We start from the raw sequence: 26073 nt of genomic DNA, 5'->3' as shown, positions 1-26073 counted from the left end.
ATTGACACGTGGATCAAGAAATGGAGTATCAGTACTCTAGAAATTTCCCTCATGTCCCTTCTCAGCCATCCCAGCCAAGAAAAACATTACCCTTGATTTTAAACAGCATCTGTATGATTTTTTCCCCCAAGAGTTTGTCCTCAAACAATATCCTATTTAGTTTTACTAGATAATGACAAACTTTTCCAAAGTGTTTCTACTAATGTATATTCTCGCCAGCATTGCATGAGTTATGGGTTGCTGTGTATTCTGCCTGAACACTCAATACTGATAGTTTTAAACAGTGAGTTTTTCCCTAAATCTGGCAAGGGGTAAAAAGGCATCTCATTGTGGTTTCAATTTTCATTTCCTTTTTTCCCCTGCTTTTTCTCCCCCAAGTCCACCCAGTACATAGTTGTATATTTTAGCTGTGGGTTCTTCTAGTTGTAGCATGTGAGACGCATCCCCAACATGGCCCAATGAGTAGTCCCATGTCTGTGCCCAGGATCCGAACCAGCGAAACCCCAGGCTGCTGAAGTGGAGTGTGCGAACTCAATCACTTGGGCACGGGGTCCGCCCCTAATTTTCATTTCTTGATACTAATGTGGTTAAGCATTTTCTCATGTTTATTGGTCACTTCTGTGTTTCCTATTTTAGCAAGTGTCTGATTAAATCTTTTGATCTGATTTTACCTATTGCAAATATTAAAATCCTGCAGGTGATACACTAATATGAACCACAGTCACACCAGAAAACACTCATAGTTTTACAGAAAAATATGAAATGCCATTCTTAGAATCATTGTCTATCATAAAGAAATTGTGATTACCTGCTCCTTAATGTCCTGTAACTGCTGCTGCAACTTTTGTACATCTGCATTGACATTGGTATTATCCTTGTCTTTTTGTAACACTGGAATATTTCCACTTGCTATAATATAGATAAAAATTTTTAATGTTATGACAATGATTATTTCTAAAATTATTACTTTTTTAATTTAAAAAACACAATACTATTATTAGAATCCCCCTAAAAAAATTTTCCTGTGTAGACAGACGACAGATATGGTAGTGACACTCAAGTTATACTCCTTCATTTATAATCTTCAAAAGCAAACAGGTTTGCAATTAATTTCTAAATATATTTAGCTCAGCTAGATAGCTATCTACACACAGACTTTTGGGTTTCCAAGGCTCTACTTGCTTTCTCTGGCAACTTCATGAATACATTTTATGCTTGTTTTCTCTGTTCCTAAATTGTACAAACCCAGGAAGGTAAACAGCACAGCATTTTAGCCAGTTTTGGCAGCAAGTCTCTCAGATGATGACCATGAGAACACACAAAAACCTAGCCTCCTTCCTTTATGCCTGGCTCTCTTTGTTGTTACTGCTCTGAGATGAGAATCTCCATGAAAGAAAGGCCAGACCAGTCCTCTGCTAAATGGAGGGATGCTATTTATTTCACTTTTTCTACTCTCTAGATTCTTGGTCTTTAACTCTAGTTAATCTGTCCCTGGGAATTTTATTCTGCTCTATTGGTAACAAAGACAAAAGGGCCTGGGCAGAAGTGGCTATGCTAATTTTCTTGCTCATCTGTGCACAGAACAAACAAATCAAAGATACCATCCAGCTTATGTCTAGTGCAAAGACGAAAAATTCTTTTACACAGCTGTACTATGCAAAAGGTTGAACATAAACAATTCACTTTTCACCTTTCCATTTGTTCACTGGGTCACACTGCAGTTTACAGTTACTCTGTCCCAAATAATTACTATTCCATAAAATATTTAAAAACACTAGGTAAACCTGCTACATAGAGGAATGGGTAAATGCTTGTGTAAACCAAAAAGATAATTTGTAATATGATGTTCCCCCAAGATACACTAAATTTTATCTTAAAAACAGACAGCAGGAGAGTGACATCTGCATCATGGTGGAGTGAGCTGTTTCCTTAGTCTCTCCCCACTAAGATACAATGAAAAGGACATTCATTAACCAACAGAGGACATCCACACAGCACAATGCACGTCTGAGAGATCCACAAAGCCATGCATCTGAAAGTGGAGGTACTGGAGCCCCCAGGAAGCAGTGGAGGGAGGTAAGCAGATCTCCTTCTCCTCCCCAGCAGCAGCAATCTATGGTATGAGACTTCACGCAGCAGCCAAGATGTGATGGGGAGAAAGGCAGCCCTCTGTGGGAACACTTTCACTCTTGGAGTTGCTTCCTAGCCTGCGGGAATGCTCCACACTGAGGTGGCTCAGTTATCATGGGGGTACCTCCACCAAGTCGAACAGCCCAGGCGAACCACCAGTGAGTGCAAAGCAGGAACACAGGAGGGAAAGAAAGCGTGCCCTCCCCTAATCTTGGTGCACCAGACTGGCCAGTCATTCAGGGCAGGGGATCCGCGCCAGAGACCCTGAGTTTGCGTATCTGTGCAAACACAGAAAGCCCTATCACTACAACTTCCAACAGACGGGGACAGCTACCAGGAGACACGGCAGGCTCAGAAAATACAGCTCCTGCCCCACCCCCCAGTGGTGGCAGGTGGAATCCGTGACCAGATACTACCACTATGCAGCAGCAAAGGTCCACCCCATCAAACACCATGAAGAAATACATTAACACTCCACAGCAGAAGGAAAATGACAAGTGTCCAGAAACCAATCCTGAAGTCACAGAAATTTACAATCTAAATGACAGAGAATTCAAAATAGTCATCATAAAGAAACTCAACAAGTTACAGGAAAACTCACACAGACAGTTCAATGAGCTCAGGAATAAAATTGATGAGCAGAGGGAATTCCTCACAAAAGAGATTGAAACTAAAAAAAAAAACAGAAATGCTGGAGATGAAGAACACAATGAATGAGAAAAGAAGAATCTGGAATCCTTAAAAAACAGAGCTGACAGGGGCTGGCCCCGTATCTGAGTGGTTAAGTTCACACGCTCTGCTGCAGGAGGCCCAGTGTTTCGTTGGTTCGAATCCTGGGTGCGGACATGGCACTGCTCATCAAACCAGGCTGAGGCAGCGTCCCACATGCCACAACTAGAAGGACCCACAACGAAGAATATACAACTATGTACCGGGGGGCTTTGGGGAGAAAAAGGAAAAAAATAAAAAAAAAAATAGAGCTGACATTATGGAGGACAGAACTAGTAATTTAGAGGACAGAAATAGAGAACTGCTTCAGGTGGAGGAGAGAGAACTAAGACTAAAAAGAAATGAAGAAATTCTCTGAGAAATATCTTACTCAACTAGGGAATGCAACATAAGGATTATATGTATTCCAGAGGAAGAACAGAGGGAAAAAGCAGCAGAGAGCTTGTTCAAAGAAATAATAGCTGAGAATTACATGTAAATGAAGTATATAGAACTCTTAATTACATCAATGTAAAATGACCTTCTCCAAGGCATATATTAGTAAAACGAGCAAAATTCAATAACAAAGAAAAAATATTAAGGGCAGCAAAGCAGAAGAAAATAACCTACAAAGGAATCCCTGTCAGGCTGTTGGCTGATTTCTCATCAGAAACCTTACAGGCAAGGAGAGAGTGGAATGATAATTCAAAATACTGAAAGACAAAAACTTTCAGCCAAGAACAATCTATCCAGTGAAACTATCCTTCAGATATGATTGGAGAAACAAAAACTTTCCCAGATAAACAAAAACTGAGGGAGTTCATTACCACAAGACCTGCCCCTGACAAGAAATGATCAAGAAGGCCTTCATAACTGAAAAAGAAGAAAACATTTACAAAGTCTTGAGCAAGGAGATAAACAGACAAAATCAGAAAACTGCAGCTCTCTATAAGAACAGGTTAGCAAATAATTATAACATTAAAGATAAAGGGAAGGAAAACAACAAAAATAACTATCATGACTTCATTTTAATCACAAACTCACAACACAAAACAGAGTAAGATGCGACAACAACTTAGATGGGGAAGAGGAAAGTGATGGAAACTACTTAGTCTAAGGAGATAAGAAGCTATCAGAAAATGGACTATCTCATCTATGAGATCTTTTATACAAAGCTTACAGTAACCACTAAACAAAAAATCAGAATAGAGACACAAATGATAAATAAAGAGAAAAGTGAGAAAACCATCATAGAAAATCACCAAACTGAAATGGCAGTCAGAAATACACGGGAAGAGAAACAAGGGAAATACAGAACAACAGGAAGAGAAGAGATAAAATGGCAGTATCCAGCCCTCATCTATCAGTAATCACTCTAAATGTAAATGGATTGAATTCTCCAATCAAAAGACACAGACTGGCAGGATGGACTAAAGAACACAACTTAACAATATGCTGCCTCCAGGAAACATATCTCAGCTCTAAAGACAAACACAGGCTCAGAGTGAGGGGGCGGAAGACAATACTCCAAGCAAACGGCAAACAAAAGAAAGCAGGTGTTACCATGCTTATATCACATAAACTAGACTTCAAGATAAAAAAGGCAGTGAGAGACAAAGAGGGGCAGTATATAACGATAAAAGGGACAGTCCACCAAGAGGACATAACAGTTAGGAATATCTATGCACATAACACAGGAGCACCAAAGTACATAAAGCAACTATTAACAGACCTAAAGGGAGAAATTAACAGCAACGCAATAATAGTAGAGGGCCTCAAAATCCCACTTACATTAATGGATAGATCATCCAGACAGAAAGTCAACAAGGAAACAGTGGAATTAAACAAAAAACTAGACCAGAGGGACTTAATAGATATATAAAGAGCACTCCATTCAAAATCACAGAATACACATTCTTCTCAAGTGCACATGGAACAGTCTCAAAGATAGACCATGTGTTGGGAAACAAGGCAAGTTTCAATCAATTTAAGATGACACCTTTATCATTATCAAGCATCTTTTCCAACCATAATGTTATGAAACTAGAAACCAACTACAAGAAAAAAGCTGGGAAAGTGACAAATACATGGAGACTAAACAACATGCTACTGAACAACCAATGGATCAGGGAAGAAATTAAAGGAGAAATAAAAAAATATCTGGAGACAAACGAAAAAGAAAATACACATACCAACTCATATGTGATGCAGCAGAAGCAGTCCTAAGAGGGAAATTCATTGCAATACAAGCCTACTTTAACAAACAAGAAAAATCTCAAGTTAGCAATCTTAAACTACACCTAACACAACCAGAAAAAGAAGAACAAACAAAGCCCAAAGTCAGCAGAAGGGGTAACATAATAAACATTAGAGCAGAAATAAATGAAATTGAACCAAAATACAGAAGAAAGGGTCAATGAAACTAAGAGCTGGTTCTTTAAGCAGATAAAATTGACAAACCCTTAGCCAGACTCACTAAGAAAAAAAGAGAGAAGGCTCAAATAAATAAAAATTAGAAATGAAAGAGGAGAAATTACAATGGATACCACAGAAATACAAAGTATTATAATAGAATACTATGAAAAACTACATGCCAACAAATTGGACAATCTATAAGAAATGGATAAATTCTTAGACTCATACAACCTCCCAAAACTGAATGAAGAAGAAATAAAAGAATCTGTATAGACCAATCACAAGAAAAGAGACTGAAACAGTAATCAGGGGCCAGTCAGGTGGCGCAGCGGTTAAGTGCGCACGTTCCACTTTGGCAGCCGGGGGTTCACTGGTTTGGATCCTGGGTGCGGACATGGCACCACTTGGCAAGCCATGTTGTGGCAGGCATCCCACATATAAAGTAGAGGAAGATGGGCATGGATGTTAGCTCAGGGCCAGTCTTCCTCAGCAAAAAGAGGAGGATAGGCAGAAGGCTAATCTTCCTCAAAAAAACAAAAAAAAAAAGAAACAGTAATCAAAACCTCCCCCCCAAAAAAGTCCAGGACCAGTTGGCTTCTCTGGAGAATTCTATCAAATATTCAAAGAAGATTTAATACCTATCCTTCTTAAACTGTTACAAAAAATTGAGGAAAATGGAACACTTTTTAACTTACTCTATGAGGCGAAGATCACCCTGATACCAAAGCCAGACAAGGACAACACAAAGAAGGAAAATTACAGGCCAATACTGCTAATGAACATAGATGCAAAAGTCCTCAACAAAATATGGGCAAACTGAATACAGCAATACATTAAAAGGATCATACACTATGATCAAATGGGATTTATACCAGGGATGCAGGGATGGTTCAACATCTGTGAATCAATCAATATGATACACCACATTAACAAATGAGGAATAAAAATCACGTGATCATCTCAATAGACACAGATAAGGCATTTGACAGGATTCAACATCCATTTATGATAAAAACTCTCAATACAACGGGGATAGAAGGAAAGTACCTCAACACAATAAAGGCCATATATGACGAACCCCCAGCTAACATCATACTCAACAGGGAAAAACTGAAAGCCATCCTTCAGAGAACAGGCACAAAACAAGCATGCCCACTCTCACCACTCTTATTCAACACAGTACTGAAGGTTTTCGCCAGAGCAATTAGGAAAGAAAAAGAAATACAAGGTATCCAAATTGGCAAGGAAGAAGTGAAACTCTTGCTGTTTGCAGGCAACATGATTCTACATATAGCAAACCCTAAAGAATCCACTGGAAAACTATTAGAAATAATCAACTACAGCTAAGTTGCAGGGTACAAAATCAACTTAAAAACTCAGTTGCATTTCAATACTCTAATAATGAGCTAACAGAAAGAGAACTAAAGAATACAATCCCATTTACAATCACAACAAAAAGAATAAAATATCCGGGAATAAATTTAACCAAGCCGAGGTGACAGACCTACACAATAAAAATGAAAAGACATTATTGAAAGAAATTGATGATGACATAAAGAAATGGAAAGATATTCCATGCACATGGATTGGAAGAATAAACATAGTTAAAATGTCCATACTACCTAAAGCAACCTACAGATTCAATGCAATCCAAATCAGAATCCCAATGACATTCTTCACGGAAATAGAACAAAGAATCCTAAATTCATATGGAACAACAAAAGACCCCAAATAGCTGAAGTACTCCTGAGAAAAAAGAACAAAGCTGGAGGCATCACAATCCCTGAATTCAAAATATACTACAAAGCTATAGCAATCAAAACAGCATGGTACTGGTACAAAAACAGACACATAGATCAATGGAACATAGAACCGAAAGCCCAGAAATAAAACCACACATCTACAGACAGCTAATCTTTGACAAAGGTGCCAAAAACATCCAGTGGAGAAAGGAAAGTCTCTTCAATAAATGGTGTTGGGAAAACTGGACAGTCATATGCACAAGAATGAAAGCAGACCATTATATTACACCATACACAAAAAATTAATCCAAAATGGATAAAGACTTGAAGGTAAGATGTGAAACCATAAAACTCCTAGAAGAAAATACAGGCAGCACACTCTTTGATGCTGGTCTTAGAAGCATCTTTTCGCATACCATGTCTATTCAGGCAAGGGAAACAAAAGAAAAAATAAACAAATGGGACTACATCAGAATAAAGAGCTTTTGTGAGGCAAAGGAAACCAGGAACAAAACGAAAAGACAACCCACCAACTGGGAGAAAACATTTGCAAACCATATATCTAACAAGGGGTTAACCTCCAAAATACATAAAGAATTCACACAACTCAACGACAACAAAACAAACAATCTGATCAAAAAATTGGCAGAGGACATGAACAGACATTTTTCCAAAGCAGATACAAAGATGGCTAAAAGGCAGATGAAAAGAGGTTCAACATTACTAACCATTAGGAAAATGCAAACCACAATGAGATATCACCTTACACCTGTTAAAAGTGACTACAATTACCAAGACAAAAAATAACAAATGTTGGAGAGGATGTGGAGAAAAGGGAAGCCTCATACACTGCTGGTGGGAATGCAAACTGGTGCAGCCATTATGGAAAACAGTATGAAGATTTCTCAAAAAACTAAAAATAGAAATACCATACCCAGCTATCCCACTACTGGGTATTTATCCAAAGAATTTGAAATCAATAATTCAAAGAGACTTATGCACCCCTATGTTCACTGCAGCATTACTCACAATAGCCAAGATGCGGAAGCAACCCAAGTGCCCATCGACTGATGAATGGATAAAGAAGATGTAGTGTGTGTACATACATACAATGGAATACTACTCAGTCATAGAATAAGACTAAATCACCCCATTTGCAACAACCTGGATGGACCTTGAGGGTATTATGTTAAGTGAAATAAGCCAGAGAAAGACAAACACTGTTATCATTTCACATGTGAAAGATAGATAAACACATGAACAAAGAGAACAGATTGGTGGTTACCAGAGGGGAAGGGGTTAGGGGTGGACAAAAAGGGTAAAAAGGCATATATATATGGTGACTGATAAATAATAATGTACATCTGAAATTTCAGAATGTTATAAACTTTTTAATACCTCAATAAAATATTCTAAAAATAAAGAAAAAAACAGCAAATTTTCTTTAAGCAAGAATATAACAATATTCTTTATATCATGCATGCAAGTTTCTTAAAAGACCAATGTTTAAGGTTCTATAATCATATTGAAAACTAAAAAAAATACAATTTCAGGTTTCTTGTACATAACAAAAGCAAAACCATACCTGTTTCTCTGTAGATTCAAGTCACATACCTTATGTTACAAGGCAATAGTGTACTACACTTAAGAAGAGATGTTCCTGAAAGTCCCAAGAAGAAAGCAAAGTGTGAAAATGCCTAAGAAAATCTACTTACAGATATCATCAGTGGCATCTTCTGAACTTTTCCCTCCACAGCACATAATGAAAGGCACTCTTCGTTCAACTACTGCCCGACACTGCACACACTTTTTCATCAGATTAGCACAGTCTGGAAAATAGCAACAAGGACACTTCTTACGAGAGAAAACATGAATAAGAGGGTCGCCTCTCTCTGCTCATTTTTACAACTTAAATTTAACACTGAGATAAACATTAAGTTATATCAATAAACAATTCTACCTTCTTCAAATGTTATCAAACAAAGAATTCTCCATTGGTAGTCTCTAGAATAAAGAGCCCATCATTATGAAAATAATGACATCTTCTAATACATTGGAATAAATTGTGAAAGGGGGCTTCTCTGTTTTTTTTTTTTATAAGTAACATCATAAATATTTCAAGATGTTAAGGCTTGACAATAAAGGAGGGAGATACCTTTCATAAATTTTAACTAACACTAGAACTATAAGGTTGCTCACATGATAATTTTCTAAAAATACTTCCTATTGTAAATAGCTTATCTCTAAAATTCCTAAAATATGTTGAACAATTGTCTTCCTTCTCTATCAAATTGATGTAATCTAACAAGCAAATTGCTTAGTGACTACTTTTTTAATGTAGTGATCAGGAAAATATCATAATTTTATCATAACAGACTCTTTTCTAATACCTGTATATCAGTAGAATGCTCTCCCATTCCAAGAAGAAAAATCTAGGCACAATTATAGATTATTGATTGTTAATACATTCATGCATCACTTAACAACAGGGATATGTTCTGAGAAATGCATCATCAGGCGATTTCACCACTGTACAAACATCATAGCAAGCACTGAAGGGGAACAAAATTGGCCACCCCAAAATGCGTCTCTTTAACATGAGGATTATTTTAGGCTGATTATTTTTAAGAAACAAAACACTCAATGTTTTCTTGTTATGCTCTCTTAACTGCCTGAAAGAATTCAGATATAAAAACCTACCTTAGGAAGTGAGTTATCACCTTAGCATAACATGAACTAGGTGGTAGACAGGGAGGAACATAGAAAAGCCCGTTTGTTGGGCTCCCTTCTGTGTTCTTCTGTTGCGTGTGGCCAAACAAACTTGTTTACCAAACCTTTGCTCCTTTTCACCTACCTGTGAATTGCCTTCCTTCCTTTTGAAGTCCCTGACTCTCCCGATCCCCAATATCTTCCTTTGTCTTTAGATGAGGATGGTATTTAAGATGAGGGCTTTGGCCATTTAGCCCAGTTACTCGGTTTTCCTGGGTTTTCCCACATGTATATGTTATTAAACTTTTGTTTTTCTCCTGTTAATCTGACTCATGTCAATTTAATTCTTAGATCAGCCAGAAGAACTTAGAAGGGTAGAGGAAAATTTCTTCCTCCTCTACAGTGCTTACACAAACTGAGATGACACCTAGGCTAATGTTATGGTACTAATCTTATGGGACCACTGTCATATATACAGTCCATCACTGATCTAAATGCCGTTATGTGGTACATGACTATACTACATCTAAAGTTGTTAATTAATTATAAAACAACACATGGTATACGTCAACATACTCTTTCCAATCAGCATTTATTAGGAAAGTATACTCCACATCTTAGGCTATGTACCAAGTGTCTGTCATTTCAAAAACAGAAAAAATAACAAAAACTGTGGCAGGATATCCAGGGATAACTTATAACAAGAAAGTAAACTTTAACAAAGCACAAAACCACTGGTGTGGACAAGGTGGGGCACATGGTTAAAAGTGCTTATGCTGGTGGATAGAGAATGGTTATCAAGGTTGATCTCATGCCAAGGCCTAAAGAGAGATGGGTTTGATGCTGGCCTATGAACGGTGTACTAGGTAGGAGATAATGCTAGTAGAAACCTGGTTTGGGATTTGCCTTCGATCTAGGGGCAGATTTTTTTCCTTAAATTTAAAGGATTAATTTAATTGCCTCAATACATAACCACAATTACCTCAAATTCTTATCACTAAGTTAGGTTGTTGTATACTTTCTATAAAATCTTTCTTCAGTCCCTCCAAAAAGGATACAGACTCTCCTCCTTCAACCTGTCAAGGCACTCTATACTCTTCGAGGCTCCAACACTCCGTTTAACATTGCTGGGACGTGGGCACTAATTGCTTTACTGCATACTCCTGAAGGGAGGGACATTTTCCACCTCAATTTCATCTTCCCTAGCAAGTAAATATTTAACAACATGTCTGTGAAATGGAGAAAACAATCGACTTCTTAGGGTTGTTGTGAAGATAAATGAGGAAAGACGCAAACAGAGATTAAAATGCCTGGTACGAGTTAAGAGCTCAGTAAAAGTTAGCTGTTGCTCTTGCTACATTTTAAAGCAAAGACAATGTAAAAACTTTGGAAAACTCCTGGGGAAAATACTACCTTAAGGCTCTAGAATCTGTGTTATCAACAACTAATTATAATTAGCTTTCACGTCTCTTTAGGTGTCACTTTGGTCTATAACAGGGGTCAGCAAACTACAGCCTGCAGGCCAAACCAAACCGAAGCAGTCGCCTGTTTTTGTAAACAAAGTTAATGGAAAACAGTCTGGCCCATCTGTTTACATATTGTCTATGGTTGTTTTTGCACTACAATGGCAGAGTTGAGTAGTTACTACAGAAACCGCAGGGCGCACATAGCCAAAAATATTTATTATTTGACCCGTTATAAAAAAGTTTGCTAGGGGGTGGCCCTGTGGCCAAGTTCCTGCACTCCACCTCAGCGGCCCAGGGCTCTGTCAGTTTGGATCCAGGGCACAGACCTAGCACCACTCATCAAGCCATGCTGAGGTGGTGTCCCACGCAGCAGAACTAGAAGGACCTACAAATAGAATATACAACTATGTACTGGGGGAACTTTGGGGAGAAGAAGAAAAAAAAAACTTGCTAAGTCCTGGTCTATGAAAACTCAAATAATCAAGCTCTTTTTACTTAAGATAGATTTCTCTCTCTCCGTGCCCTCTGACAGTTGATAACAGCCATTATACCAGTCTTTGGTAAACAGAAACAGTGAACTAATGACAGAATGTTACAGCAGAAAACCTTGATCCTTTCTTTAGTTGATGAACGCCTGTCAGAATGAAAAAAAACACCAAGGCTTAAAGCAAATCTATGCCAATAAGAGTCATCTGTCATACAATTTGTATCTTACATTAGTCAGATAAATATCAACACCTACTGACTGGACTTTGCTACAGTAGGAAACACCATGCTTTACCTTGTGCCCATTGAATAAGTAAGGTGTAAGTTGTTTAAAATTCTTTACTGACAAATGTAGAAAGCAAAGGGGGGGCTGGCCCCATGGCCGAGTGGTTAAGTTCATGCGCTCTGCTGCAGGCGGCCCAGTGTTTCGTTGGTTCAAATCCTGGGCGCGGACATGGCACTGCTCATCAAATCACTCTGAGGCAGCCCACATGCCACAACTACAAGGACCCACAACGAAGAATATATGACTATGTACCGGGGGGCTTTGGGGAGAAAAAGGAAAGAATAAAATCTTTAAAAAAAAAAAAAAAGCAAAGGGAAGAGGAGAATATTAATATTGAACAGTGTATAAACTTAAAAAGAACAAGGGGGATATATACAAGCAAAGTTTAAAACATCTCAAACTTCAATATTATCCTCACAAAGAAAAGATTTCTATAAACTCTTTTTTTAAAGATTTTTTCTTTTTTTCCTTTTTCTCCCCAAAGTCCCCTGGTACATAGTTGTATATTCTTTGTTGTGGGTCCTTCTAGTTGTGGCATGTGGGACGCTGCCTTGGCACGGCTTGATGCCACATCTGTGCCCAGGATTCGAACCGACGAAACACTGGGCTGCCTGCAGCAGAGCGCATGAACTAACCACTCGACCACAGGGCCAGCCCCTATAAGCTTTCTTGACATAGAGGTTAAGAAAGGTTAAGGTGGCCAGAAATTATAGCCCCAAATGGTTGCTGTGGGTGCCTTAGCAGTGGGGAAGGTATGCGAGAGAGGAATATTAAGGTGAAGACAAACAAAACGTGCTAATTTTATATGTGAAAAAAAAGCTAGACTAAATGTCTCAACATTTGTTTTTGGAAATAAATTTCTACTGTGTGTGAGAAGAGATCTTTTGTGCTAACACAAACGAAATAAAAATTCGAGCTGGTAGAACACAGCATATTCCATCTTCTCTAATGCTCAGTGGCAAGGAGGAAAACAGGTGACATTCTAGCACAGAGAAAGAAATGGAAGGCACTAGAGACCCATCAACTTTTTTGTTTATGAGTTATCAAACACAAAAAAATTCAAAGATATAATTTGTTTCACTTCCTATTTTTACCATAATACTGAGGAAGTTTTATATAGGCTACTTACTCTCACAAGCACACATGTGTCCACATGGTTGAAAAAGAACAGCTGCTTTCTTGTCAGAGCATACCACACATTCTTCAATCTACAAAAAAGAGGTTACAGCACACGCATGAACTTCTACCGATAAATCCACTAACTTCCACAGTTCCTTTTGTTTCCAAATATATTTCCTCTGTAAGGAAACTCTCCCAGGCACGGAGGAACGTGCCTAGGCACACACAGTGCTCCATCCTTTACTCTCTCGGTTCCTCATTTTCACATCTTTATAGACCCTAGTTTAACAGGTTCGATTTCCACTTTACTCTCGCTATCTGTCCTAAAGAACAACAGAGAAAAACTCCATTTCCTCTGAGGTCAGGAAGACCAAACTAGACTTCAATTTTCTTTTTTTTTCCCCGAAAATACCTTTGAGAAAAAAATAAAAAGAACAAACAACTAAGATAGATTTCTAATGTTAATAAAAATCTAGCCAGATTAGTCAGATTGCTAAAGCCCAAAGGGGATTTTTCTGTTTACCCACATTTAAGGAACTCTACCTAACACATCCTTTTCAGGACTTGGTCAGTTCTCCCACGCCGAGTCGAGCCCAAAGCTTTGGACTATTCTTTCTCCCTGATCTCTAAAGCCACAAGTCTTCCACAACCTATTCATAATTTCCCTCGATTTTACCTCCTCTTCATCTCCAATTAATCTGAGTTTTGAGTGTGTAACTATTTCTTAGCCTTGGCTCTGGCTCCTTTCACCCCCACTCCACCACACTGCCCTTGGTTTCACATGCATCTTTTGCCTATTCTTCTCTCTGTTAACACACATTCACATTTACCCATATCTGGTGTCATTTAATATTACTGTTCAGAAATGATGACTACCACTCACCCATAACTTCACCTAAACAACCAAATACTGCACCCGCTTTCTCTCCATGGACTTTCCCAACTTATACCTTATTACCCACACAGAATTTACATAGTTGTTGTAACAGTGGAAAGCAGTTAAGACATAGTTGGTCAGAATCTTTACATTCCTGGATTCAAATTCTAGCTCCAATACTAACAACTTACCTAACGTTGTTCGGCCACAGCTTTTTTTTAATCTGAGCATTAAAGAACAATCCCTCTTCACAGGATAGTAATAAGTAAATTAAAAGATAGAGAAGTTAAGTGGCCCTAATTCAGGTATACCCTTGAACAATTCTAAATATGAGATAGTAAGGGCATAACTCAACTAAGACATAGTAATACGGAGGAGGAGAAAGAGTTTTGAGAAATATTTAAGACGACTTGGTAACTAATAAAATGTGGGAAACGGTGAAAAAAATCTAATAAGATATCTGCTAAGTTTCTAACTTGACTGTTGATTCAAAACAGTTGAAACAAACAAATTTCAGTTTCCTACAGCTTCCAGGACTCACAACCAGGGTGTTCTTTCCAACTCTACGATGACACATGCAGGCTTCAGTCCTATTCAAGGTCAGACGACAAGGAAGGGAGTGGTTCCCTTCAGTACACCAATCTACCCCCAGACTGCAAACACGAAGAAGTACACCACCAGAATGGCGCGTGGGGAACAGAAAGAGGAAGACCTTGGAAATGGGCAGCTAAGGGATCTGAGGTAGGTACCCTAATTTTTCATAGCTCCCAACAAACACTTTCCTCTCTCATAAAGGAGATTGGGTAGGGCTGAGGACCACGGCTAAGTTGCAAAGGTATGTCAGTCAGCTATGTGGCTGGTTAAGTAAGCTAAAGAAAAAAGGAGGCACAATCTGGGTGAAAAAAGAAATGAAAATGCCAAATGTTAGCAACTAGAGAGATGGACAAAAGTCTCAAGAGCAATGACGGCAGGGAGGTGAAACTCTGACTGATGTAGCTACTTGTATGTAAGAAGCATTTCCATATAAATATTTTAGGAACTGTATGTGCTAAGTACTGGTCAAAGATTAAAATGTGACAATGAAAAAAATGTACATTAGATATTATATGTAAAGTGTTTAGCTCAATGTGTAATATAAAATTAGTGTCAAATACATTATAATTTTCTTCTCTCTATATAATGGTGTGCTGGTTTTTAAAATGATTCCCAATTCAATTGTCTATGTATCTGAATTGTTTATAAAGAGTTCAAAATAACCTAGCAAATCAATCTAATAATCATTTACTTACCCATTCCCTTATTTTATATATATATGAAATAGTACATATATATATATAAAATCTTCCTAACCAGAACATTTTCCCCCTTTTGGGTTTGTTCCTTAGGTTATAGTCCCAGAAGTGGAATTACTATATCAAAGCATGTTTATTGTAAAGGTTTGTATCTATATTATCAGGATAGTCTCTCAAAAACATGAACCCATTTACTGAACTCACTATCCAACAGTGTTAAGAGAGTACCCATTTCCTACTTTCCTGGCTAGTATTTTTTAAAATTTGTTTTTGCTGATTCGACAAGAATGGTTAATAATAATTCATAGTTTTCTTATTTGTATTTCTTTATTTGCTAAAGAGACCAAGCTTGTTTATTATTCTCCCTCCCTCCAAATACTAATTCTTTAAATAGTTTTATCTTCAGTGAAGATGTTCATTATCTTTTAACCACTTGGGGTCGCTATTTCTTTATATTCAAAGGCTCTGCAACCAAGCTGGCCAATCTGTTTGGTGGATATGTTAGTTTTTGTACTTTCCTACAGGTTTGAAAATCCCATAATTTAAAAAAACAAGTGAAAGCTTACTAATTCTTGGAATTCAGAACTTGTCCAAAAAGGAATGACAGCATATTCCTTCCCCTCTACCTCCCTGTTCCATCAACCCTCTCTTGTAGATATTGCTTTTAATTTTCTCTGTGTATCATAACACAGGGGAAAGAACAGGGACTAAAGAGTCACGAGAACTGCACTGAAGACTCAACTATCAGTGTACTTCTTTGAGTTTCACTTTTTCCAATTGTAAATACCTACAGCTGGACTAGATGATCAATAATGGCTATCTCATATCTGAGACTCCGCTTGTGAAAACCTAGGGCTCTGAACTCACTTTACATCTCTCTGAAAGGACCAAAAACATTCTATATGGCAGAGCAGCTTTTAATCTAAATCACAGTTGCCAAGAGATTGCAAACTTTTAGCACGGAATTATCATATACATCTCTGTCTTGACTACAAAACAAGTGCTCAATAAAGGTTTGTTGAAATAGGGCTTAATCTAACAAAAAGTTTCAAGCACAACAGCAGAATACACAGTCCAATCCAAAAACAAGAGAAGGCTTAAATTTTTTTCTTTCAGATTCTCTCCCAAACTGTTAAACTTTGTAAGCAGGGAACTAAAGCAAATTATGAATACCAAGTAGAATGATCCAAATTAATTTATTAAGTGGGACTGAGACAGATATAATGCATATAAAATACCAACACAGTGCCTGGCATACAGTAAGTGCTGTTAGTCCATCCTCTTCAGCTTCACAAATAGACTAAACAGCTACACACACACTACTACTCCAGTAGCTCTCATCTAAAAATAACTTCCTTGTACTTTTTCCTGCACCAGTACTTTTACCAAAGATATATTCATTTGGATCATAAAAAGCATCCAATCTTAGAAGATTCCCTACGAAAATGTAAGACGCACTGGCAAGATAACACCTTTTAAGTCACTGCCAGCTAATTCACTACAAGAATTAGTGCCAGCTCCTTTCTGATTAAGGAAGGCTAATGAACAGCTTAGGCAACATCAAGAGAAAAATGAAAAGAATAAAAAGAAGGGAATGAAAAAAACAGTATAAACTTGATAAATGAAACCAAACAAAAGCAACATATCTTTTGGTTTCAGCTAGTCATCTTGAGAGAGAGCATTTGTAAAAGACTTAATCTCCCTCCACACATACACGTGTGTGCACGTTAAACAACTGAAAAAGGAAACCAACTACTTCAGTGAACCAAAATGAGTCAGACGGTATAGTTATGATAAAGCACCCAGTTACATGGAAAAAGAATGAAACCAGAAGCCCAGAAAAGAGTAACACTTCTCAAAAAGCAAAAGGAGTCAGATGAAGTAAGATCAGAGTGGATTCAGAACTCAGCCATCACTGAGTGCAAGATGATTAGACTTTCTTTGCCTCCTGGTGGGACTTAACATAAAATGAGTAGCATCATCTGTGAAGTTTTTTGGCCAAAAACGTGTAAGCTGACCTTAATCAAGCCATCAGATCTAACTTCCAGTTTATAGGAAATGGAGGATAGAGAATCAAATAAAACAATGCCACGATAAAAACAATCAAATAAATCCAGAACGTGTGACATTCTACAAGAAAAAATCAGCTGGTCTTTTACAAAAATCAGTGCAGTACAACACAGTCCATGCACTCAAAAAAGGTGAAATATACAAGCAACTACATTACAAAATGGAATTAAATACATCTTTCGGTTATAAGAGGCTTTGATAGCAAAATAGCAGACTGCGTTTATTTTTAACTACTATAGTTTACATATAAGAAGTAAACTCATAATTGGTCTCTTGATAAATGTATAAATTATACATTCCTATATTTAATCATTCTTAAGAAGAACAAAATTAAACAGATACATGGCATCATATAATCTTATCATTAACTGTAGTCTCAAAGAACATCATAAAATGACAAAATATTATATAAAAATATATTACCTTTGTCCTGGACTGAACTTGTTCTTTACAGATGAGACATTTCTTGACTCGTGGAGAACATAAAGAACAGGTGGCAATATGTCCACATGGGCCAAAAAGAGTATCTCTCTTCATATCTGAGCACACCATACACTCTTCCAAGGTCTCAGAATCATTACTAATCATAGAAGGACTTCGAGAACCCACCTGACCACTAGTAAAAGAAAATAATTCTAATCAAGCCTTCAGAATATTTGTTACAAATTCATTAATTAAAATATTTTTAAAAACACATAGAACATCAATATTATATGCAAAAACAGCTCTAGTTAGGTCAAAATATTAAGATTTGGCACCAGCCCCATGGCATGATGGTTAAGTTCAGCACACTCTGCTTCAGCGGACTGAGCTCACAGGTTCAGATCCTAGGTGTGGACCTACACCACTCATCAGCCATGCTGTGGCAGCAACCCACATATAAAGTGGAGGAAGACTGGCTAATCTTCCTCAAGCAAGAAAAGAGGAAAACTGGTAACAGATGTTGGCTCAGCAGTAATCTTCCTCACAAAAAAAAAATTAATAAAATAAAATAAAAATTAATCTTTAACATCTGTATATGAAACACTGTATACTATTTTTTTTATTTATAAACATTTCTGCTTCTTTAGGTACTTCTAATACTATTCAAATTTCAAACTGAACAAATCCTCACCCAGTGGAAAAGGGTGGATCTTCTTCTGACAAAGAAATCAAAAACACTAGGTGAAAAAAATTTAACATAAACACAGTTTCACTCTATATAGAACCAGCTGAGGAAGGCACAGGAATCAAACAAAATCCTAATCAGAGTCCACGTTAGTTATCCTAACTACAGACAGAATGAAGCATCATCAGAGTTCACAACTGACAAATAGGGCACTTTGGAAAATATGTCACTGCAGCTGCTGTTCTGACATTTCTTTAAGTGTATCCTTAAAGAGCATAAAATTCTATTATAGAAAGACAGAATGCATCTATAAATATATAGATACAAGACAAAGAAATACATATAAATGACCAACTACTGTTAGAGAAAAGGAATACTCCATTTCTACTACGATCTTTAGAAATTCATGAACACGTGCGTGCACACACACACACACAAAGCAGTTTCATCTTAGAGGCCAGTGCTAAAGTTATTACTACAGTAATTATAGTGCCTTGTATCCATCTATTTTTAGATGCATTCTCTCTTTTTGTAGAACTTTATTCTCCTTGAGAATAAACTTAAAGAAATGTATATACCTCATTGTATTAATTTCTCTATAACATAGCTCTATGCATGGATTCCAAAGAAATGTCATTTCATCACTATCCATAAACTATAAGAGAGGCAAAGGGCACAAAGGTCAAGGGACAACTACTGAAATGTTCAATGACTAGAACCAGGTATATAGAGCAATAATAGTTGTACAGTACCATCTGGGTGAAAAAGAAATGAGACTTACCTTTTTGTATGTCTATAGTATCTCATAATAAGAAATTTAGTTGTATTATAAATAATAATTAAAGTCAATGACACATTTTACTTTTAGAAAAGAAGACAAGTGTGAAATGATCATTTTTAGAGAAAACATCAGGAATTGGTTCATTCATTTGTTCATTCTTTCAGTCCTTCATAGATATTTATGAAGTGTCTGTCAGGCACTGTGCAAGGTGCTAGAATTATTACACAGTTTGTGTGAGATATACCCTGTTGGTGAGCATGTAGACTGCCACTCTTTGAAAGAGTCTATTAAAATTTTAAATATATATATAATCACAGCAATTTCACTGGTGAGACTTTTCTTACAGATAAATTTCTCTAACATATACAAGTACTGGAAGATAGACTAGTTTAGAAAAGTTTCTTAGAATTTATTATGCATAAAGCGTGATATTTAATAATGTAAAGAATACAACACGAAATAAGAGACATGCTGCCTGTAGGGAAATTTTTAAGAAAGAAAGCGTCAACACAAAGATAGAAGAGGAAAGACAAAGACATTTTCAAGTAATTAAGTTCTCCATTATGAAACCACACGATATTTTACACATAGACTATTAAGTTTTATGATAAATAATACAAACCTGACTTTTTCTTTATGACACTTTGCCAGTGCTTTGCAGAGACTTGGATCAGGACAGAGATCAAGTGGAGATTGACCCTTCTTATTTCGAATGCTAAGGTCAGCACCATTAGCAGCCAAGAAACACGCAATAGATGCTGCACTCTTCTTCTCCGCTCCCTGGGTACCAAGTCCCATTATTAACTGAAATCAAATGAAGTCAGTCATTATTTTCCCCTTAGGACTCTGTTGTCAATTCTTACCACCAAATATACATGTATGTGTCTGTGTGTTTGTATAGAGACAGTCACGTGCTGCTTAAAGACAGGGAAATGCATCGTCGTGAGAAATGTGGTGTTAAGCAATTTCCTCGTTCTGTGAACATCACAGAGTGCACTTACACAAATCTAGGTGGTATAGCCTATTACCACATTGGCTATATGGTACTAATCTTATAGGACCACAATACATGCAGTCTGGTCCGTCGTTGACCAAAACATCATTATGCAGTACATGACTATAAATATATGAGCGTGTGTGTATTATATATAAAAACACATGTCTGGGAAGAACTTACAGACTATATAGATGTGGTGGACATTTGAGTTGCAGTCCTAATAGCCATTGCCCCTTCTCTTCCCTCCCTCTAATCTTCTCAGGCACGTAGTTTGAGGACTGACCGGTTCTCCAGTTTTAGAGGTGGACCAAAGATGACTCAAATCAGTCAGACATCCACCTCATCTATGTGATTAGTTCAGGGATGACACATAACCCAAATCAGGTCAATTTAAGGCCAATAAAACTCAGGAACAGGACTTCTGATTGAGATATTGAGGAAACACTCCCTTTTCTAGCCAATTTGGCTCTGGAGCTGCTAGCAACCAACTTGGAGCAATAAGGGGAGAGACACCGAGGAAAGAACCATGCCTAAGAATTAACCAAGAGATGGTGAATGAGACAAACCAGGCTCTGATAGCATCCAAGCTACTGATTTAAATATCTTACTTGAAAATAGTCATAATAATTGTTAACATTTATGGAGCACCTACAATGGACTGAGAACTGTTTTAAGCACTTTCCATGAATTAACTGATTTAATCTTTACAACCTTATGGAGGTAGTTACTCCCCTCCTGTCATTTTAAAATGAGAAAAATGAGACACACATGAGTTAGAGAATTTATCCACGGTCATAGAGAAAGGCAGCAATTCTCAAATACTTGGGTCTTAGAACCCCTTTACATTCTTAAAAATGATTCTAAAACTCATATGGAGAGGTGAAGGACTTACAATAGTCAAACAACTTGGAAAAAGAAGAAAATTAGAGGACTTTACTAATTCACCTCAACATTTATCATAAAGCTACAGTGATCACAACAGTGGGCTGGCGTTACATAGCTAAAGACATAGCCCAATAGAAGAGAATATGGAATCCGGAAAGACACACATGGTTAACTGATTTTGGATAAAAGTGCAACAGGCAATTCAGTAGAAAAAGACAGTCTTTTCAACAAACTGTGCTGGAATAACTGGATATCCACAAGCAAAAGAAAAAAAAGAACTTTGATCCGTACCTCATACTATATATACAAAAATTAACTCAAAATGAATCATTGACCTAAACGTAACAACTAACAACTTTACAAACTTCTAGTACAAAACAGGAGAAAACCTTAGCAACCTTGGGTTTGGCAAAGATTTCTCAGATAGGACAAAGAAAGCACAAACAATGAAAGAAAAAAACTGATAAATTAGATCATCAAAATTAAGAACTTCTGCACTTCCAAAAACACTGTTAAAAGAATGAAAAGACAAGCTATAGACTGGGAGAAAATACATGCATATCACATTTCTGATAAAGAATTTGTATTAAGATTATATAAAGAACTCTCAAAACTCAATGGTAAGAAAACAGCTCAACAAAATAATGAACAAAAGATTTGAACAGGTCCAGCCTAATTGCATAGTGGTTAAGTTCACGCACTCCGTTTCAGCGGCCCAAGGTTCACCAGTTGAGATTCTGGGCACCGACCTACACACCACTCATCAAGACGTGCTGTGGTGGCATCCCACATACAAAATAGAGTACGACTGGCACAGGTGTTAGCTCAGGGGCCAATCCTCCTCAAAGAAAAAGATTTGAACAGACACTTCATCAAATACGTGTGAGTGGCAAACAAGCAAATGAAAAGATGTTCAATATCAGTAATCATAAGGGAAATGCAAATTAAAACCACAATAAGATACCACAACATCTATCTGAATGGCTAAAGTTAAAAGAACCATGAAACAACTTTTGGTAAGAATGTAAAGCAATACGTGACTAGTATTTAGTTCATAAACTAAATTTCTACCTATGTAGCTCTGATAAAATATTTTATCAGGTGCCGGCCCACGGCCAAGTGGTTAAGTTCCCGCGCTCCACCTCAGTGGCCCAGGGTTTCGCTGGTTTGGATCCTGGGCGTGGACATGGCACCACTCATCAGGCCAAGTTGAGGCAGCGTCCCAGGTGCCACAACTAGAAGGACCCACACCTAAGAATATACAACTATGTACGGGGCGGGGGAGGATTTGGGGAGAAGACGGAGGAACAAAAAAAAAAGGAAGACTGGCCACAGTTGTTAGCTCAGGTGCCAATCTTTATTAAAAAACTATATATTTTATCAGACGCAGGTTAAATTAGCATAAATATAAGATCTTGCATTAAAAGATGCTTCTGCTAGTACTGAATCAAAGATTATCTTTACTCACTGTGTTTTTGGATGGCTCCCAGGCAGCATCAACCTTCCCCACATCTTGCATATCTTGAAGTTGACGTAGCTGAGACAAGGTGTGATGCCTCAGAGCTTCATGCAAAGGAGTATCCCCATCCTTATCCTGAATATCTAATTTGGCACCTGCACGGACCAAAAGCTAAAAGAGAAACACATCTCATTTTGCTAAAGTATTTACGTCCACAAGAAATTACAATGTATCTACAGTAACAGTGAGAGAGTCCTGGACCTAGCTGAAGGAGCTGCCACTAAAGTTAATTATTTTTATAAATTTGCTTCCCACTACTCTATACCCCTGTGGTTCCTTACAAATAGTGATAAGCCCTGGGTTATTCAAATATTGAGAGAACAGAAAGAAATGAGAACCAATATGTTGCTTAATTTACCTACTCTAAGATCAAGATAACTGGGGGAAATTTAGGACAATTTATTTCACCCTTTAATTTTAGATACGTGAGTTGGGATATTTTAAGTACTTCCAACAGGACCAAACCATAATGTTCAAAATTATTCTATTATGTAAACAAACAAGCAAAAATTATTTATTCTATTCTCTTTGGTCAACTTTCTACAAATATGGTCACATAAGGAAAGTCCAAAAACCAGAGAGAAATGAAGAGTTTTTAACGAGAGGAATTTTAAATACAATAAATGTGGAGTGTTTGGTAAACTACAACCTCTTACATAAAATGCATAACTTATATGTTTCAATAGCTATTTTAAGTAGTAAATATAACTTTATTTAAGACTTTGCTAATGGTGCTTTAACAATTTCCCTAATCCTTTCTACAAATGCTATCAGAGTTTTAGAAAAACATCGTACAAAGAAACCAATCTCAAGCATATGGTCTTACGTGTCTTGGCAAATTACCTTCCCTTTTTTTTTTCACTTTGTTCTAAAAAGTTTACATAAACTGTCACTCTAGGGCAGTGTTTCTCAAATTAGAACGTGCATCAGAATTACCTGGGGGTCTTGTTAAACCACAGATTGCTAATTCCCACCCTGGAGGTTCTGACTTGGCTGGTCTGAGGTAGGGCCCAAGAATTTATTTTCTACCAACGGCCCAGGTGATGCTGATGCTGCTGGTTTGGCCTCCAAACTTTAAGAATCTCTATACTACAAAAAAATTTTAAACAGATAATCTTTCAAATATTTTGTCTGGAGAAACCAGATTAGTAAAATAAAAATATCTATTTCAGCTTTGCTGGAATCTGCAGCAAATGTCCAGCCAAACCTTTTAATTATAGCTCACTCTCACTTATACAAATTAAAGAGGGAATGTACTTTTTAAAAACTATTTTACATGTTACTTTGAAATTTTCTGATTTAATATTCCAGGATTTCACAAGTCTGGAAACAAAATTATAAAGACTGAATATCAGAGTTTTAAGATGTTCCCTATTTTAATTAAAAATCTTTGCCAAATTGATACAAAATATTAGCCCAAAATCATAACTTTTACATCTAACTATGCCTTGTGAGAAATCTAACAATGCATCACTTAAATTTTCAAGACATTCTAGAACCTGTCTGCTTAAAATACAACTGCAAGCTAAGAGCCCTGTTAGTGAACATTTACCCTCACGATCTGGGTGTGCTGTCGTTCCACAGCAAGGTGGAGGGCAGTTTGTTGGTTCACATTCTGGATATCCAGGTTTGCATTACCCTGAAGAAGAAGTTGTTTACATAGTTAAAATTTGACAACAGTGAAAAACATTAAAACTGTAACTATTTGTGAAGAATAAATAATATTGGACACTGCTGACCACTTTCCTCTCCTCTGGCTGCTGGGACATTGTTCTCACATGGTCACAGTGGAGGGCAATACAGGAAGAACTGGATGGGGCAGCAAACTTTCTGAAGTAGAACAGCAAGTTTAAAACAATGATTTTTATTGTGGAGACTCCATCCAAGAACAGTTAAAGGACAAAGAGCCGCACGGAGTCAGAGTTTCCTTTCAATCTCTACTACAGAGCAATGGAGATAATTAGTTCCTTTTAACCATAAAGATTTCCTGAGAAGTTATATTAATGAGTCTCCAAATTGGATTTAGATTTATATTAGTAACCTAATAAGGTCACTTCCTCTTGTTGCATAATTGAGCTCTTCCTCATTCTGTGAAAAGGAACTTTGCTTGAGGGTGACAAGAAGTCAATGCTTAATTAGTATGTAAAGATACTTACTTAAAGGAAGAGCAGAAAATCCCATTAGGGTCCTGGGATAGCCAAAGGACTACATGGGAACATGATGCCAAGGACAGAGAAAAGGACTGAGAGGCAAAAGCACTGAGCTTAGCATCTTGGGACCTGGCTTCAAGTGCTGTCACTTAACGAGCTTTGTCAACTTAAGCAAGCACTATACCATTTTATGCCTATTTCTTCAGCTCCAAAATGGTAATAGTACAACCTATTTTACAGGATCAATGTGAGGATTAAGAAAAGTAACATGTAAGACTGCCTAGCACAATGTCAAGTATAATTAAAAAAAAGTGAAATTAAGAAAAGGGCTACAGATTCAGAAGATAAACTTCATCATTCTGTTTCCGTCTTAGACCATTCATGCCCTGTGATTACAGTCTGACACTCACCCACCTGTGCCAGGGCACAGGTAGGGCTGAAGTTCTGGTAACGCCACAACATATTCTGGAAGATGGGAGTGTCAGGTTTCTGTTTACTATTTATGTTTCTTTGAGTGAGATCATGAGGTACTTAGCTTGTTTTCTTATCATGTTTGTTCTCATTTAAATGCAGAAAGCGAGGGATTTCCTTTTTAAGCTTGCTGAACTTTTCCATCATTAACATTTTTCAAAGGAGCATTCATGGTATGGACGTACATAATTTGTTTATCCAGGCACTGGTTGATGAGCATTTGGCTTGCTTCCAGTTTGGAGCTATTATAAATAAAGCTAACTATAAATATTTAGTTTTTGTGTGGAAATTTGTCCTCAGTTCTCTTAGGTACATACCTAGAAGTGGGATTGCTAGGTCGCATAGTGAATACATGTTTAACTTTAAAAGAAAACTTTATAAGAAACTGCCAAATTGTTTTTCAAAGTGTCTGCTTTAAAAAACACCAGCAATGTCTGTGAATTCTAATTGCTCCACCTCCTCATCAACACTTGGTTTTCAGGCCCTGTAGTTGATGATCAGTAGTGTTTCATTGTAGCTGTAATTTACATTTCCCTAATGACATATGGAAATTTAAGCAAGGTCACAGGATACATGGTCAATATACCCAAAAAAACTGTATTTCCATATAGTAGTAATATACAATTAGAAATTGAAATTTAAAACAATTTACAATATCATCAAAAAAATTAAAGATAAATCTAATATGTGCAAAAACAAACTACCAAAAGACTTTTTAATAGAAACTAATAATCTGATTCTAAAATATGGAAATTTGAAAGATCCAGAATATTAAAGTAATTCTGAGAAAGAACAATCAAGTTGGAAGACTTCCTCTAACTGATCTGGAGACTTACCACAAAGCAACAATCACCCAGACAGC

General features: G+C 37.1%; 1 protein-coding gene across 1 annotated transcript in view; it reads right to left on the bottom strand.

Moving 5' to 3' along the window:
* The window catches only part of MIB1 (MIB E3 ubiquitin protein ligase 1), a 140308-nt gene that overhangs the window by 6899 nt on the left and 107336 nt on the right, over positions 1 to 26073 (bottom strand). The window contains exons 14-20 of the mRNA XM_046671026.1: positions 24143 to 24229; positions 22540 to 22701; positions 19812 to 19993; positions 17724 to 17916; positions 13072 to 13150; positions 8711 to 8824; positions 809 to 909 (exon numbers count right to left, since the gene is read on the bottom strand). Of these exons, the coding sequence (XP_046526982.1) occupies positions 809 to 909; positions 8711 to 8824; positions 13072 to 13150; positions 17724 to 17916; positions 19812 to 19993; positions 22540 to 22701; positions 24143 to 24229 (918 nt within the window). The remainder of the gene's footprint in view (positions 1 to 808; positions 910 to 8710; positions 8825 to 13071; positions 13151 to 17723; positions 17917 to 19811; positions 19994 to 22539; positions 22702 to 24142; positions 24230 to 26073) is intronic.

This window comes from Equus quagga, chromosome 9 (genome assembly GCF_021613505.1).
Source record: "Equus quagga isolate Etosha38 chromosome 9, UCLA_HA_Equagga_1.0, whole genome shotgun sequence".
Classification (NCBI taxonomy): domain Eukaryota; kingdom Metazoa; phylum Chordata; class Mammalia; order Perissodactyla; family Equidae; genus Equus; species Equus quagga.
Note: the sequence above shows the minus strand (reverse complement) of the source record. Positions and strands in the feature narration are given on the sequence as shown.